At 45.0% G+C, this 17658-nt stretch overlaps 1 protein-coding gene across 2 annotated transcripts; it reads left to right on the top strand.

The window, feature by feature from the left end:
- Positions 1-931: 931 nt before the first annotated feature.
- On the top strand, positions 932-9872 carry LOC309537557 (uncharacterized protein C16orf78 homolog). 2 transcript variants are annotated; one of them, XM_082232457.1, is made up of 5 exons: positions 932-1166; positions 1469-1615; positions 6525-6678; positions 7848-8330; positions 9561-9872. In XM_082232457.1, the coding sequence occupies exons 1-4, from the start codon at positions 1101-1103 to the stop codon at positions 8291-8293; spliced, it is 813 nt and encodes a 270-aa protein (XP_082088583.1). In that variant the 5' UTR covers positions 932-1100; the 3' UTR covers positions 8294-8330; positions 9561-9872. The 2 variants fall into 2 exon arrangements, with proteins under 2 accessions (XP_082088583.1, XP_082088582.1); XM_082232456.1 differs by having other exon boundaries at positions 933-1166; positions 7848-8241.
- Positions 9873-17658: the final 7786 nt, after the last annotated feature.

Genomic DNA, 17658 nt, shown 5'->3' with positions numbered 1-17658 from the left:
TCAGAAGACATGGAGACAAGCTTGTTTTCTGCTGCTGTGGAGCGCAGGACCTAAACTGCTGACAAGAAAGGAGATTTTGACAAAACATTGGGAAGAACTTCCTTATGGGAAGAGCTGTTCAACCTCCTTCATTGGAATGTTTAAAAAAGAGGTTGGATGACCACCAGTCGGGACCACAATGTTGCTGTGATTCCTGCATTGCAAGGGGCTGGACTAGACGACCTTTGGGGTCCTTCTGACTCTATGATTCTGTGCTTCTCCCCTTTCCTTAGATAAATAAGGCTGCTTTCTCCATATATTCACCACAATTTTTAATATTTAGGTTTGTTTTTGTTGTTGCAGTTCCTATTTCACACAAACACAAAATGCTTTGAGGAGGACACTATCCCTGGGATATTGTGATGGGGGAGAGCAGACTTGTGTCAGCACCAAAATATATATAAATAAATAAGAAAACCAGGAAGCTATGCCACTGTGAATGGTGACCTACCACCTACACAAAACGGGTGGGGGGATTTCTCTTCCTCCTGGATAAATCCAGTGAAACGGGTTCACCAACTTCAACTTCTCTAGCTATGAATAAGTGCTTCCTCTAAACCAGGGGTAGTCAACTTGGTCCCTTCCAGATGTCTGGGACTACAACTCCCATCAGCACCAGCCAGCATGGCCAATGAGAGTTGTTATCTGCAGCATGTGGAGGATACTCCCACTGTTCCACGCAACTCACAATGATATAAGCTTCTGTCAACCACAATATTAACAGACAAACCTAAAAGCGCCTCTATGAAAACTCCAGCGAAGAGCCATTGATCATTATCCTTTGACTAATTATCTATTAATGATACCACAGTCCCTTTCAAGGTTTCAGGTTAGTTGCCAAGGCAACGCTTTCAAGAGTCATGGAAGCACACAGATTGTTGCATCACAGTTCATGAGCCGCTGTTTCACCTTCCTCGTGGCTCAGCCAATGGCTTTAGACTGGCAAGATGGGCAGTAGGCAACTGATTCAAATCTTTTCTGGCTACCTTGACCTTGGCTGGTGCCTTGGCTTCCACTAAATCAGAACCACGGGGGAAAGAAACTGGAAGCCACTTGGGAGTATGGATTGGCTCGAAAACAAAAGGGCAAAGTCCCTGCGGGTCTCCAATGAGAGAGAGGCATTTCAGGTATGGAGTAGGGAAACTATCTGCATGTGTTTTTGAGTGACCAGGCACTTAACAGGGAGTGGGGGACACCCTGCTTTTACAAGCAGCCAGGCCTAGGAGAAAGGCCGCAGCACAGTGGTGTAATAGATTACATGCAGAAGGTTCCAGGTTCAATCCCCAGCATCTCCAGTTGGGGCTGGGAGAGACCCACAGAGCTGCTACCAGGCAGACCAGACAAGACTGAGCTAAATAGCTCAATGGTCATACGCAGTGCAAGGGAGCTCTCTGTGTTCACACATGTTCCTATCTCCCAAACTCTTCAGCTGAAGAAGATCCGGCGCTCTCTTGACTCCATGAAGACGATTAATGATAACCTGCTGAAGCAAGAGGAGAGGAAGGTGAAAAAGTGGCTGAAGAAACAAGCACAGATCTCACCCTCTTCTTCAGCCTATAAAACATTATACTACAAGGTAATGAAGAAGTCTGGAAGGGCAGGATGGCACTATAGAAACATTGCTCATCTAGTTGTCTATATACGCACAGCACAAATAGTGGAATTGTAGAATTGGAAGGGACCTGAAGGGTCATCTAGTCCAACCCCCTGCAATGCAGAAAACACAGATTCATAAGAAAGAGGGTTGTTTTGTTTTGTTTTTAGCTACAAAATGTTGCACGTCTCTGCCATTCTTTGTTCTGTAGAACATGCCTACAGATGGCTGAATCTCTTGGCTGCAGCTTCTCATTCATTCATCTTAGGTTTAGGTGTCCACATTTCCACATTAGATTGTATTTTTTTGTAAGTTTGTTTTAAATCACCATGAAAATAATAATAATAATAATAATAATAATAATAATAATAATAATAATTTATTTATACCCCCCACCCATCTGGCTGGGTTTCTCCAGCCACTCTTGGCGGCTCCCAGCAGAATATTAAAAACACAATAAAACATCAAACATTAAAAACTTCCCTAAACAGGGCTGCCTTCAGATGTCTTCTAAAAGTCAGATAGTTCTTTATTTCCTTGACATCTGATGGGAGGGCGTTCCACAGGGCGGGCGCCACTACCAAGAAGACCCTCTGCCTGATTCCCTGTAACCTCATTTCTCACAGTGAGGGAACCGTCAGAAGGCACTGGACCTCAGTGTCCAGGCTGAACAATGGGGGTGGAGACGCTCCTTCAGGTATAGTGGGCCGAGGCCATTTAGGGCTTTAAAGGTCAGCACCAACACTTTGAATTGTGCTCAGAAACATACTTTAAATGTGGATTTATCCTAATAAGCAAAATTGTATGTGCAATTTTGCCTTATATAATGCATTTTTGCATACGATCTTCACTAATGTGTGCATTTTTATGGACATTTTATCCTAGTGCAAATGCATTTTTGTACACATTGCATGGCTGGGGAGGTATATTGCAAGAATTCAGAGCAGTGCAAATTTCAAAAGATAGCTGTGTTTTGGTTCGCATACTGTTTCCAAAAGTGCAAATTAGATAGGTTCACTTTTAAATGCCAACAGATCCCTAGTCACACCCAAATGCAACATGATCACTAGCACCAAACTCCTCCTAATACTAAACACAGGGCGGGGTGTTCTGGCAGCTTTGTTGCCCCAATGGCCTCACCTGTGAATGAAAAGGGGGAGCTTTTGCATATTTTTTGGGGGGTGATTTGAAGTTATTCAAAAGTCCGTGACTTCTTAAATCGCAGCCCTAGTGAGGGAATCCCTCCCCACAATATGCTGTATTCATCAGTACTGCACCTGCTTATGACAGTCTCAGGATACTCAGTTAACTGCTATGATTCCAAGCGGGAAGTCAGAAGAACCACAGATTGGTGATAGAGAGGCAAAGAACAGCATGCCCAGATAGGCCTGACTTGAGAGGTGGGTCTGGGCATGCTTGCTCTGTGATGTCAGGAGAAAGAGGGAGAAAATGTCCTGCTTCTGTGCCTCTAAAGAACACAGAAGACAGCGAAATTACTGGCCCAGGAGCAGGAGTGGAGCACTCTGTCAATTTCAGTTTCTTCCTATTTCTCAATTTCCCAACTTTAAGTTCAGTTCACATCAGTTTGCCAGCTGAACTTTTTCCTTTAAAAAAAAGGTCCCCTCCCAAAACTGCATCAGCATTTCCATAAGCATTTATCCCCAGATAACGCATCTTTGCAAGTGATTTTCTCTAATAGGCATCTTTTGACAACCAATTTCCCTTACTAGAATGCATTTTTTTCAGTAGGATTTTCATGAATAAATGCATTCATATATTTTTTGCACATTTCCCTCTAAGACACAAATCCTTTGTACAGATTCCTTGGTTGAAGTGTTGCATCAGAAAATGTTGAAATGTGTGGATTTTGATGGGCAGGTGTGGTTTGGTTTGCATATTGTTTTGGTGAAGTGCAAACTAGGTAGGCTCACATTAAAATGCGAACTGAACAGGATTTCTCCCCCATCCCTTCTTCCTCCCTTCAAATCCATCCTGGATACCCACTTTTTCCACAGTGTAACCTTTGGTTCAGTCCATTGGCCAGAGCAGCTGCCTGACTCTTGTAACTGCTGGCATTCAACCTCCCTGCTCTGAATAATGTCTCCTTAACTTCCTTCCTGTTGAGCAGGTCCCAAGCTAAGTGCTCAGGCATGGATGGTTGATGCTTTCTCAATGGGAGAGGTCCAGAAGGATCTCTGGGATAAAATAGCTGTCCTACCCCCTGCCAGCATACTTAAGCTAGATCTCTCTCTGTGTGAACAGCAGAATAGGGAGTGTGTGCATGTGTGTTTGGAATGAGACTGAGGCTGCATTCACACAACAGTTTACTCCATGGGGAGGCAACCTAAGGCCCGGGGGCCAGATCTGGCCCAATTGCCTTCTAAACCCGGCCAGCGGACAGTCTGGGAATCAGCGTGTTTTTACATGAATAGAATGTGTCCTTTTATTTAAAATGCATCTCTGGGGCATAGGAATTCGTTCGGTTTTTCATCTTCAAAATATAGTCCACCCGCCCCACAAGGTCTGAGGGACAGTGAACCGGCCCCCTGCTGAAAAAGTTTGCTGACCCCTGGTACTCCTTTCCCCCGCTATTTTCCCAACTGCTAATTTCTACATTATATCTGATGTTTCACACAATGTAAAAGTCACTTTTGGGAAACTAAAGGAACATAGTATATGCTTAGCACTCTGTGCTATTTGATTTCGAGGCGGGGGGATGCAGCCCCCTTAACCCAGAAAACCACGGGAGTAAAGTGATGAAATTTGGAACATAACGTTATTTCTTGATGTTTTCACGGGGAACAGAAGCACACATGTGTAGAAATGGAGGGGAAGTAGCAACATTGTCTCTTTTTTAAATTTCATTTTTCAATTTACATCAAACAATAAAGTAATTTTACATCGAATTTCAAAACCCCATTTTGACCTCTCTCCCTCCCTTCCTGTGGTTACTTATGTTTATAATACATTTGCTGCATCTCTAAGCAAAACCTAATTATTATTTATCCAATGTAATAAAATTAATTTTATATCACTGCACGCCTTTACATTAATCCTGCGAATGAAGTAGCAACATTGTCCAGTGACATTTATTGTTGTGTCACACCACGCCCACTGGTGCGAATGAAATTCATTTAGCACGACGCATTGGCATATAAGTCAACAAGCCATAGTTCCATTAAACAACAGGTCCTGCCATGTGAAGGAACACTAGTATATAGCACAGAAGCACCAGCATTATAATCAGGAAAACTAATGCTATTTTCCCCATATTTGAATGCACGCTGACCAAAAGAAAGAGAAAGAATTAAGGTGGCAGTGCTAACCTGAGAGCATCTGTGATGCTTGGCTAGAGATCTTAAATGGGGCAATGGATTTATAGCAGTGTGACTCTTATGCCCAGCTTGCATTTTTGTAAATACACTTGAATATTGCATTGTATTTCTCCTGTGATCTCTCCTGCGAAAGGAAACCAAACCTGAGTCAGCCCTTTCCCCAGATCTTCTCCCCACTCAGTGAAGTGGGCTGTGTTTGTAACAATATACATCCCTCACCCAGCATAAACTGCACAAAAAAGATAAAGGGACCCCTGACCTTAGGTCCAGTTGCAAATTACCCTGGTGTTGTGGCGCTCATCTCACTCTATAGGCCGAGGGAGCCAGTGTTTGTCCGCAGACAGCTTCTGGGTCATGTGGCCAGCATGACTAAGCCGCTTCTGATGAACCAGAGCAGCACACGGAAATGCCGTTTACCTTCCTGCCAGAGTGGTACCTATTTATCTACTTGCACTTTGATGTGCTTTCGAACTGCTTGGTGGGCAGGAGCTGGGACTGAACAACAGCACAAAAGCTGGATATAAAAGTTTGCAATCCCTCCCCAGGGGACCTGCAAACTTGAAAATGAGCAGAAGATGAAGAAGGAGCTTGTCTTGCTTTTCTCAAAGTCAAGAATCACCTTTTGCAGCCTTTGTTCAAAGGAGTGTTTGGATGTGGCATGTTGTTAAAACACAGCAATTAAAATAATCCAACGCAGCTTCTTCCTTGAACGTGGTCCAAACATCCCTTGGAAAAATACTGTTGGGAAAGCACCAAAATTCCTGCCACCCTCTATATTTAAAACAGAGAAAGATTTCATCACTGCCCCTTAAGACCCTTCGATCATATTTTCCTTAAGTAGTTGATTAGCATCTCTTGGGAAACGTTTATCTGTTTTTGCCATCTGTCTCACACTTTCCCATGTGAACATTTTTTTTAAGGGCGAAGGAAGCAGCAACATGTTTACCCACCAGCTGCCGGTGAAAAGGGAAAGAGTGCCTGCCATTTGAAAAGGGGGGGGGGGAATCAAGTGCCTAATGTGACTCTATTTTAAAAATGCACAATAATAACAAGGAACATACATCTTATAGACTTTGCAAGAACATCAGAAAGAGGCATCACTGGATCAGACCAAAGCAGTGGCCAGCCTAGGGCTCTCAAATTTCAGTGGCGCCCAGGACAGTGCCAAAATTCAGTGCCCCCCTGCCTCTCGCTCTCCATTCTAAATAATATTTGTGGCATCCCTGAGGCTCTGCACCCAGTGGAGCCACACCAGTCGTGCTCCCATAATATTCTGCTTTTGACCAAAGGCCCCATTGTCACCAAACATTTAAAGCATGTAACAGAATGTGAGGCTAGATTATAAGCTACCTGGGGTTGAAATGAGCCATGGCAGAAACTGCAACCCCACAACAAGGAGCCGATGGTAATGAGAACAGTCTGTGTGAGGGTATGGGTGTGTGTAAAAAAAAATTGAGATTTTCAAAATGCCAGGGGACACTTATGTTTAATGTCTAATGTTTGCAAGGCATGATCCCCAAATAAATTAGAAAATGTGCTCCTTTTCCTCATCTCAGACGCCCAGCCACCCTGCGTCCAGCCTAGAACAATTCACAGACACTCGCACAGTCTCTCGGAAAGATTCCTTCGATAGCCCGTGGACCCAGTTTGGTGACCATCTGCCCAACTTTGTGAGCTTCCTGAGACTCCCAACCAAAAGGTCAAGCAATGGTAGGAATTATTGTGGGAATGTTCAGGGATGCAGGAGAGGATATATTGTTTAATGATATCCTTCCTAACTTGAGTTAGCAAGTTCTATATCTTAGCTGAGTAACATTCCCCTTTAAATGCACAGCGGTTTGCTTGTTGCAGGCTCGTCTGGGCCTCGATTCCTGGTAAGATCCCTTCTTATCCCTCTTAAAAAGAATAGACAAGACAGTCTTGTTCAAGTCTATATAAAAGTAGTTTACTCACAACCATTCAGTTCACGGTTGGCTCCCTGAAGGCAAACTTAGGTTACAAAACTATATACACATGTGGAACTATCCCATAAGGGAGTTAGTTCCTAAGTGACTGCAAACAGGCAGCCACTTCTACTCACACATAGAACAGCAAAGTGGAGAAGTGCAAAAGGGAGAGAACGTGTGCTTCCTGCGTTGCTCTTGTAACCCAGGACAACTAGTCCAGATGAGGCCACACCCACCTCTAGTCACATGCAGAGGAAGTTTGTCACAGCTCAGGAGGAAACAGGAAGTTTTCTCCTGACTGCATACAAAGCATCCCTTAGCATGTTCATTCTAGGAATGTTGTATTTGACTGCTATGTGTTTGACATCCCACAGTTATCACATTCCCAAGACCCAGTCTGGGGTTTCCTGGCTCCACCCTGCCAGGTTTGGTTAGGTTTAGAGCAGGGGTGAGGGCCCTGTGGCCTTCCAGAAGCTGTTGACCCTGAACCTGCAAGATCACCTTATCCCTTTCATGCCCTCTTGACCTCTTTAATCTGCAGAATTGGCACTCTTAGAGATGCTGCATGATGTCTGTTCCTCAAAGCAGTTTACAAAAATAATAAAGCAATAAAACTATTAGTAAAAACAGCTGTTAGCAGGGGGTGATAGTTAGATGAATGTAAGGTAGCCTTCCTAACCCAGGATGGGAATAAGATGGAAATAGTTGCCAGGTTTCTGCAATGTGCAGTGAAGATTTGTGAATGTCATACAACAGTGTTTTAGTTTTTAGATGCAGATTTTGCTGAGTGGTTTTATGACTTTCAGAATTCTGTCTATGTGCCAATAAAAGGTCTGAGATTGAGATGGGTAGTAAAAACCATTAAAACAATGAGAAAATCAAAACCAGCAAACAGAAGCTGCTTTTCTGAGCAAAGTTCTTGATCTTTTTCAGACCGGAAGAATTCCAAGGATCTCACACCTTTCAGTGGAATGGATTTGCCCATGCAGACCATCTCGGGCAGACATGTAACTGCACCCAGAAGCAGTGTTTACCATGGGTTCCAACCTTACAGAGACACCAGGAAGGGAAGCAGCCCTGGGGGGCCTAGCCAGGACAACAGCATATCACTCCAAGAAGCCATTGCATTCTTCCCTTCCTTGCAAAGGTTGTCAGCGAGGGGAGACCGGGTCTCAATGTCAACACTGCTTCTCCATAAGCCACTCTCTGCATTCCCAGCATTGCAGAAGAAGCTCAAAAGCTTGCTGGAGAAAGAATGGGAGGAAGAGAACTCAAAGCCTCTCAAACTGCTGCCTGAGATTAAGCCTGAAGAATTTTTGAGCTGCAGGTTAGCAAAAAACAAAAAAGGGCAACCCTCAAGTAGAACCTGCACTCTGTGATGCCTACATCACTTTAGCCCTATCCAGGTGTTCACAAGTAAGGACAACACGATAGTGGGGAACAGGCTGCCCCTGTTGCCCAACTCAGGTTGGAGAACAGTGCAAAGTCTCCCTGTGTGGTGACAGAACTCTGATTTTAAAGGGTTATGCATTGCACCCTCATGCAGTGCTTTTTTTCTATTAAAAATGTTTAGGGGTACTCTCATTTTCCTACTCATATTGAAATACTGCACCTCAAGAAGGCCTAACTTAGATTCACAAAATGTTTAGGGGTACGCGTACCCCTGCGTCCCCCCAGAAAAAAGCACTGCCCTCATGCATCAGCATTATTTGACCTTGGGTCCCTAGATGTTGCTGAACTACAACTCCCATCTTGTGGTGCACTCACCCCCTTTCCCCCTGTTGACGTGTTTTATATACTCATGAGCATAATAGCAGAACAGGGCTTTTCTTTTTCCTTAATCCGCTTCTTGACAAGCATGGGGAGACGAGCAAAGAGGGGGAACTGATTACTGTTTTGGTCTTGTGAATCACTCCTTGACTACCAACCTTGCCTTGCGGGCTCACCAATCTAGGCTGCTCTACAGTGCCAACTCTCAGTAGGCCCTGTAAAAAAGGCAGGAAGAGGATAGCCGGCTGGCCAGCAGCTCCTGTTTTGACTCCCTGGCTGTGTGTCTAGTCCGGCCTTCCCCAACCTGATGCCCTGCAGATGTTGCTGGACCATCATTCCTGAACATGGGCCATGCTGGCTTGGGCCAATGGCAGTTCTGGAGAATGGAAGGTTGGAGAAGGCTGCTCCAGTCTCTCCTGTTTTCTGCAGCTCTTTGGCTCATTCTGCTGCCAAGGTCCTCAAACCAGTCCATCTTCTGCATCTCACCCAGTCTGTTTGCCAACTTCCTGTTGTGCTTACTCTGCTCATCCAGTTACACCACCTGCCCCCTAGCTTATCAGGAGGAGGATTGGAGCAAGGTAGAGGGCCCCTCAACTATCCTTAGGCTCTGCATATTGGCCCTGTTTTGTCAGATGGTGGTGCCAGCCACATCTCTTAGAACAGGGATGGGGAACCTTCGTCCCTCCAGATGCTAACAAACTACAAATCCCACCATCCTTGGACTTTAGGAGAGTTGTAGTTTAGTAACATCTGGAGGTGAGGAAAAGGAGCCCTGGTGAATTAATTAATGGTGAACTAGAGAATCCAGGGCAATAGATTTTTCCTCTTAACAAATGTGACTTACAAGCATCCCTCCCTCTTATTTTCTTTGCACAGGTACCTCCGTTTGTCCCAGAGCAATATTGATACCTTGCTGAAGCTGTGCAAGGAAGCTGGGATTTATATTGACTTGCATCCTCATATGAAAGCATCAGACATTGACGTTTGTAAGGTGCTCTCATCCACTCCTAGCAAGGTATTGTAGATTGGGCCTGTTGCCCAAATTCGGGTGCATTGCTTAGAAGACGGCCTCTTAGGGGAACATTTCCACCACCACCTATACTTGGAAGAGCCGGTCGCTTTTGGGAGTCAAAATAGTGTGTGAGACGTGTTCTTGTGATGCAATGATAAAATGGTTCTTGCACTCACTATGAGTCAAACTGTGAGCTTAAATGGTTTTTATCAAAAATAATAGTTATTCCCCCCCCCCAAAAAAGCGAAACAGGTCAAAAACTGATCTAAAAGTCAAATTAAATGATGCATTTCCCCATTCATCTGCATTTGCTCTGGTTGCCTTGAAATATTTGGAATGGCAGCTCTTTGCTTTAAGGTCGCTGTTTCTTGCTGTAAACTAGAAATCATATCCTAGAAGGCACAATGATCACTGACTAGCTTGTTTTAGCCAACCTAAGTGAGGCAAGAATGTGGAGACCATTAACAGCCTTTTTATCTTTCAATGGGAAGCCTCAGTCCGTAGGGAGAAATGGGTAAATGTAACTCTGGTAGCGTTCACCCGTCAGATTATTCCACTGCCCCCAACATTTCTCTACCTGTTAATTTTGGCATTTGAGCTTTCACATGACATAAAAGCCACTTCTAGAAAACTAATGGAATATGAGGAAATTTTAGTGCTCATTTCCATGTTATTCAATTTCAGAGAAAAATCTGTTTGCAGCCCCCTTAACCTGCAGTGTGTTGTTGTGTTGGCATCTGTCTGTCTCGAGATACAATGGAGTGTGCTTCTGGGAGTCAAGACAAACTGCTGGAGAATCATAGTGCCCACTGTGGCTGCAGAGACCAGTAACTCATAATGTCTGGCTGCCTCCCATGTTGTTTTTGCTGTGTTAGCAGCACCAAAGGGACCTCACTGGGGCACAAACCTGGGCAGTGTGTATGGAGGTCCTGGGCTGCCCAGACATTAAGACCTCCATCTTGGCCTCATTGATGTGGTCCAAAGGAAAGCAGAGCAATATGTTTGGCACCAGCTTAGCTGCAGGAGTTGCCGGAAGGAGACATACAAGGTATCATCCAACTGTCTTAGGGACTCCACTCTGGATTTGTGTAGGGCATACTCCTTAGCCTTTTCTTCTCCTGAAGATGTCCCACAAGGCAGTGGGTAAAAAAAATTCCCCAGGGTTTACTCCCAAAGCCTGTCTCACAGATGAGTCTAGCTGCAAGGCTGGAGAAAAGTGACAAAATTTGGGACAGTAAAGCAGCATACATTTTCACCCTCCTGTTTTCATGGGGAAACAGAAGCATGCATGTGCAGAAAGGGAGAAGTAGCAGCAACATTGTCTACAAAGTTGACGTTGTTGCGTCACATCAGGCCCACTGGTGGAAATGAAATTCAGTATGGTGTGCGGGTTTGTTGGTCAAAAAGTGCACTTGTTTCCATGTTATTCAGTTCCAGAAAGGGGGGGGGACATTTGCAGACCCTTTAACCTAGAAAAGCATGGGAGGAAAGTGACAAAAATTGGGGTTCTTTCCTGTTGAATTCATGGGGGGAATCATGGGGGAACAGCAGCATGTTGGTGTGGGAAAGGTGTAGCAACATTGTCTAATGATGTTTGTTGCTGTGTCACACCACAACCACTGGTGTGAAAGGAATTCAGTATGACATGCCAGTATACCAGTCAAAGGCCACAGTTCCGTAACACAACATTTACTGAAGGGTGAAAGGAACTGTTACATGCTACCCCAATCTCCGAATGGGGTGAAATTCCCGGGATTGCAGGTGCTTAGGGTTTGGTTTCCCTGGAATGAAGGTCAGCAGAGACTGTGGTGTCTTTAAGATATATGGTTTATTTACACCTATATACAACCTGGGGCACGTGGGTGGCACTGTGGGTTAAACACAGAGCCTAGGACTTGCCGATAAGAAGGTCGGCGGTTCGAATCCCCACGACAGAGTGAGCTCACGTAGCTCGGTCCCTGCTCCTGCCAACCTAGCAGTTCGAAAGTACGAAGTGCAAGCAGATAAATAGGTACTGCTCCGGTGGGAAGGTAAACAGCGTTTCTGTGCACTGCTCTGGTTCGCCAGAAGCGGCTTAGTCATGCTTGCCACATGACCCGGAAGCTGTACGCCGGCTCCCTCGGCCAATAAAGCGAGATGAGCGCCACAACCCCAGAGTCATCCATGACTGGACCTAATGTTCAGGGGTCCCTTTACCCCTTTACCTTTATATACAACCTGAGCCTAAGATGGAGGGGCTCACAGCATTAACACTATGTGAGACCATGCTTCTCCATTGGTCATAGCTTGGATTCCACACAAATCAAGATTGGGCCTGTGCCTCCAGCTTCTCAGTTTACAGCCAGCTTCCAGCTCTGCACACCCACAGCTACAGGAAGTTGGTCTTCATTAGGCTGATAGTCAGTGCTTTTATTTTAATTTTTTAAAAAATGTTTAGGGGTACTCTCATTTTCCTACTCATATTGAAATATTGTCCCTCAATGAGGCCAAACTTAGATTCACAAAATGTTTATGGGTATGCATACCCCTATGTCCCCCCCCCCCCGAAAAAAAGCAATGCTGATAGTAAGGCCAGACTCCATGCAGGCTTGGGCAAAATGGCTGATGTGTCTCTGTAGAGCTTCCTTGGAGCGCGCTGCCTGTAAACAACATCTCTCGGATAAAGGACTCGCCACACTTTTGTCTTGGCGTGGAGACATGCCAGCTTGAACAGACCCCCGTCCCTCCTTGAATGGAATGTACACGCCGTCTTCCGTTGAGCTTAAGGCATATGAGAGTGATGAGGAGGATATTCCAAAGAGAGTTGGCATGAGAACACAGCCCTGTTTCATAATGCTCTTTATCGAGAATACATGACTAAGCCATTTTTCACCTTCTCACCCCTTGCCTTTTCCTGTAAGACCTATTACAGTCGTTAAGAGTCGTCAACAGGCTCATCTCAGCTATCTGCCAATCTCCCATTCCCACCACCCTTCTGAGTAATACCCCTCCCCACCTTCTCACTATATAAAACCTACATACAGCAACAGTGGCAAATGGCTTTTGATACCTATTAGGCCCATAAATTACCATATAGCATATATTCAACACAAAAAACAGTGACAATTTGTTGTTGACAAAGGACAGCTGAACATATAAAGGGCCCCATTACCTTCAGTAGCTTAGGGCCACATCAAACCTAAATCCGGCCCTGATCCTACCTTATTGAGCAGCGTGAAGAGTCCTTTTCAGTTGATGAGGTCAAAGGCCTTTCTCAGGTCTATGAAGGTGATGTATGTATACATGGAACTCTTGGAACCAAACCTCTGCATAATAAGATGCGGTCATATATTTCAACTGCATACATTTAAAATTACCGTATTTTTCGCCCCATAGGACGCACCAGCCCATAGGACGCATCAAGTTTTTTTGGGGGGAAATAAAGAAAAAAAATTATTTCCCCCCCCCCAGGCGCTTGTGGGGCAGGCAGCGGGGAGAACCGCTTTTCTCCCCGTCTCCCACCTTCAGATCAGGTCCGGGGACAGCAGGAAGGCGCACTGCGTCTCCCTGCTGTCCCCGGAGTGGTGGGGCAGGCAGCGGGGAGAAGCGCTCTTCTCCCCGCCACCCGCCTTGAGATCAGGTCCGGGGAGAGCCTGGAGACGCGCTGCGTCTCCCTGCTGTCCCCGGAGTGGTGGGGCAGGCAGCGGGGAGAAGCGCTCTTCTCCCCGCCGTCAGCCTCCAAACCACTTCGGGAGACAGCGGGATGGCGGTGTTCCGCCTCCTTCTGTCCCCCGACCTTGTGGGGCTGGCGCTGGGGCTCTCCTGAAGCCTGGAGAGCGAGAGGGGTCGGTGCACACCAACCCCTCTCGCTCTCCAGGCTTCAGTGAAAGCCTGCATTCGCCCCATAGGACGCACACACATTTCCCCTTCATTTTTGGAGGGGGAAAAGTGCGCCCTATAGGGCGAAAAATACGGTAGTCATGACTTAATGTGTGGGTTATGGTTTTTAACAAAATAAATAAGGAAGGGAAGGGAAGGGAGTGTGTGTGTGTGTGTGTGTGAGAGAGAGAGAGAGAGAGAGAGAGAGAGAGAGAGAGAGAGAGAAATCAAGTTTTTAATTTTCAACCTGGCTGGGTCAAAGCCACGTGTTGTGGCATCTGTGCATCATCCGCCCGTTCCCCATTGCTGAAAATCAACACGGTCCACAATTTTGGGCTAGGTATCTGAAATCTGTTGGCAAAGCATCACAACACATTCCCCACTCCATTACACTTGGACGATCCAGGTATATAAAACACTTCAAAAATGAAAGATTACATGAAACTACAGTTTAACTAAGGGGAAGTCTACATTGGCGTAAATATCCGCTGTTCTTGCATATCACCACCAGATGGGGCTCAATAATAGCCAAAATGTTCTATTACCTGCACATACATGCATATCTATACCTCTCACTCAAAAATCTATTATATACACCATTTTCTAATATACTATATTAGCATTCCTCAAAAAAAGAAAAAAAGAAATCCCACTTGTCTCCTCTCATGGTTCACATTTTTTAAACCACTAATGTGACAACTTAAGGACTTTTGGAAATCTTAATGACTTCAAAAAAAATGTATATTAAAATCTGCCGTAGAGTACTGGGAGACTTAAGAATAATGCTCAGGGATGACTGTATCAGTTTTACAGTATTGCAGTTATCAACAGAGTGAGCAGTTCTATAAAATCCATTTGTGTGTTTCTGTGCCAGTTACTTTATCAAATCTGAAAAGGCAAAAAGCTGCCTAACACCACATTCAAGCCACACATTTAAAGCACTATGACACCACTTTGAGCAGGCATGGGTCCCCACAAAGAATTTTAGAAGCTGTTATTTGTTAAGGGAGCTGAGAGTTGTTAGGAGAACCCTTATTTCCCTCCACAGAGCTACAATTCCCTGCATGATTTAACACACACACAGCCTTCCCAGGGAATTATAGTCCTCAACTTCACATTCTGTGTGCAGGGTGGCAAAAGTTGGAGGACACATTTTGGCTCCATTCTGCCTCCTAGGAAGAATGCTGTGGCAAGAATATTCTGGCTCCAACCATCAGCTAAAGCAGGGGTCAGGAACCTTTTTCAGCCGTGGGCCAGTCCACTGTCCCGCAGACCTTGTGGTGGGCCAGACTATATGGGGGGGTGAACGAATTCCTATGCCCCACAAATAACCCAGAGATGCATTTTAAATAAAAGGACACATTCTACTCATGTAAAAACACGCTGATTCCCAGACCGTCCGCGGGCCGGATTGAGAAGGCAACTGGGCCGCATCCGGCCCCCAAGCCTTAGGTTGCCTAACCCTGAGCTAGAGAGTATGATCCCCTACTTCCTGCTAATAAGAACACCTATAAGAATTTTGTCTCTAAGATCTAGTGCCTGTCTTTGCTTTCCCCACCCTCCTCCTTCCAAATACCTTTTCCTTGCTATGTCTTTTTTTTCTTTAAGATTATAAACCTGAGGGCAGGGACCCCCTTATTACTGATCGTTTGTGAGCCACCGCGAGAGCCCTTTTCTGCTAAAGACTGGGGATTATATATTTTAAATAAATAAATGAAGTACGCAATTTCTGCTGAAGGGTAGCTAGCAGTGGCATGAAACCTCTCCAGAATGCCAGGTATTAAACTGACACGATGCCCACATTGGCTGCCCTGCACCAAGAGCACGTTTTCGTGGGGGTTATTTCCAATGGCCTCTGCATCATGCAAGTAATACGGGATTTGGTTCTTAAGGCATGTGTCTCTGTGAATACTTCGCACACACAAGCACACATATTCTGGTGCATTTGAGCTTTAACGAGTTGGGGGGGTGTGCATATAAGGCCTGGATCCTGCACAGAATAATTCCGACACAGCATCAAAATAATACCTTCTACTTCGCCACCCCAATACAAAAAAGGGAAGATGCTCTGATTCAAGAGCGGCTTGAGGCACATGGTCCTTGCCTCTTTTCCTCCCCATCAATATCTTTCCTACAAATTCCTTGCCTCTCTTCCTCCCCATCAATATCTTCCCTACAAATGTGGTGATTCAAAGGGCATCCTCTCATATGGTGATTGACCTGTCAATTGATTAGATCTTGAGATAGATGCCAACTTCTTAATAGAATCTGAAGGCTCTGTGAGGATTACCTTTATATTGTAAAAGCCATTAAACACAGTCACCATTATCCACTGGAATAGACATAGGGGATGGTTTTGCTGATGCCACTGCTTGAAGAAAATGAAGTACCGGGCCTAAGGCTTGCCTCCAAACCAATTTTTGGAATTGCAAGCCTTGTAATCCGAGATATGTGAAGGCATTTTAATAATTTCAGTGAATAATTCAGGTTATTATTATTATTTCCATTCTTTAAGGGTTTAGAAAAACATTTCCCGTGTTTATTCTCACCAAGCCACTCAAGATTTTTGTAGTCAACTTACTATTTTTTTTCTTTCCTAAAAAGAATATCATTCTTTCAGCCCCTGTCCATGAACAGCCCCTGTCCATACTTACTTGGACCAAGTAGAATTTCTAAAGGAGGATGGCAATCTTTCAGGTTGCTCAGAAACACACACACACACACACACACACACACACATATCTTGGTACAAGGCCCCACTTTTATGTACTAATAATGATCTCAGTTTTCCTGGTCCTTGCTTAGTCAAAGGAGCAGCATCCATGTACGCTGGAGGAAAATATTAGCAGGCTGGAGCAGTGGGCAGAGGAGGGAAGGAACCTCAAGGGCTGAAGAAGTACAAAACAATCTTTGAAGAAGTACAAAACAATCTTTAAAAACCCGAAAGATATCTTTTAGAACGTGTTTAAAGGCAACGCTCAGCACACACTCTGAGGCATAGTGGCTCTGTGGGCTCCCCAGCAGCAGCCGCCTTGATTCTACCAGTCAAGCTGGAGATGGCGTCTAATCAGAAAGGCAGCCACTGAGGGCCAGGGAGAGTGGTTGCCATTTATTTTGCTGTTTTATATCCCAGCAAAGTGCAGGAAATGTAAGCCAATAATCTGTTATCCAGGACAAATAATGAGTGGTCCTAATTCACATAAAATCCTTGCTCTCTCTTGCTCTCTCCACCCCCTTTGCTCTTTTTTTAAAGCAAGAGCGCACTGTTTCTATAGTCTGACTCTTTGAATATTCCATTTTTCTGTATTTCATTTGGTTCCCTAGGCATGGAAGCCTGCTAAAAGATGCTTCCGTGGATGGGGAATTGTTTGTGTTAAGAGAGAGCTGCAGTTTGGTACATTTAGGGTTCAAGGAGGGAATGTTTCCCTTCACCCCGGGATAAAGGGGTGGGGGGAAACGTATTACAGGAAATTTGAAGAAGACGCATTTATTGAGACATGAGAAAAGGGCAGTTTAATCAAGACAACCTCTGCTAGAAAGGTGGGTCTCTGAGGAACAAAAAGATGGCGGTGTATGAAAATTGTGACATCACCACACTTCTGCAGATGGGGGGGGCGTTCATTTTCTTTTCTGAATGAGAGTGAAGCTGTTTTCTTCTAAGTGGGGGGGGGAGAAAAAACTTCCCTAGCAAACATGATTGCATACAGCTCAGAAAGACAGGAAGTGGAAGAAGGAAAAGTCCCATTTGGTTGCACCCTCATCAGGTTATGGCCACATCCACATGACCTATTTAATGCACTGTTAGACCACTTTAAAAACCCATGTCTTCCCCCGAAGAATTCTGGGAATTGTTGCTTGTTGGGCATGCCGAGAGTTGTTAGGAGGCCACTATTATTCCCTGCACAGAGCTACAAATCCCAGGGCAATTTAACAGCCAATCTCTCTTTCCAGAGAACTCGGATGTACAATACAGCAGCTGCAGTGATGTGTGTCATGTGAGGAAACACCATACCCTCCAACATTTATCCAATGAAAATAGGGATGTCCCATTCCATAGTGATAATTTCACTATTTATACTCCACACGTCTTACTGGGTTGCCCCA

Source organism: Podarcis vaucheri (genome assembly GCF_965113315.1).
Source record: "Podarcis vaucheri genome assembly, chromosome: 7".
NCBI classification, from domain to species: domain Eukaryota; kingdom Metazoa; phylum Chordata; class Lepidosauria; order Squamata; family Lacertidae; genus Podarcis; species Podarcis vaucheri.
This window is presented reverse-complemented; position numbering and strand designations above follow the sequence as displayed.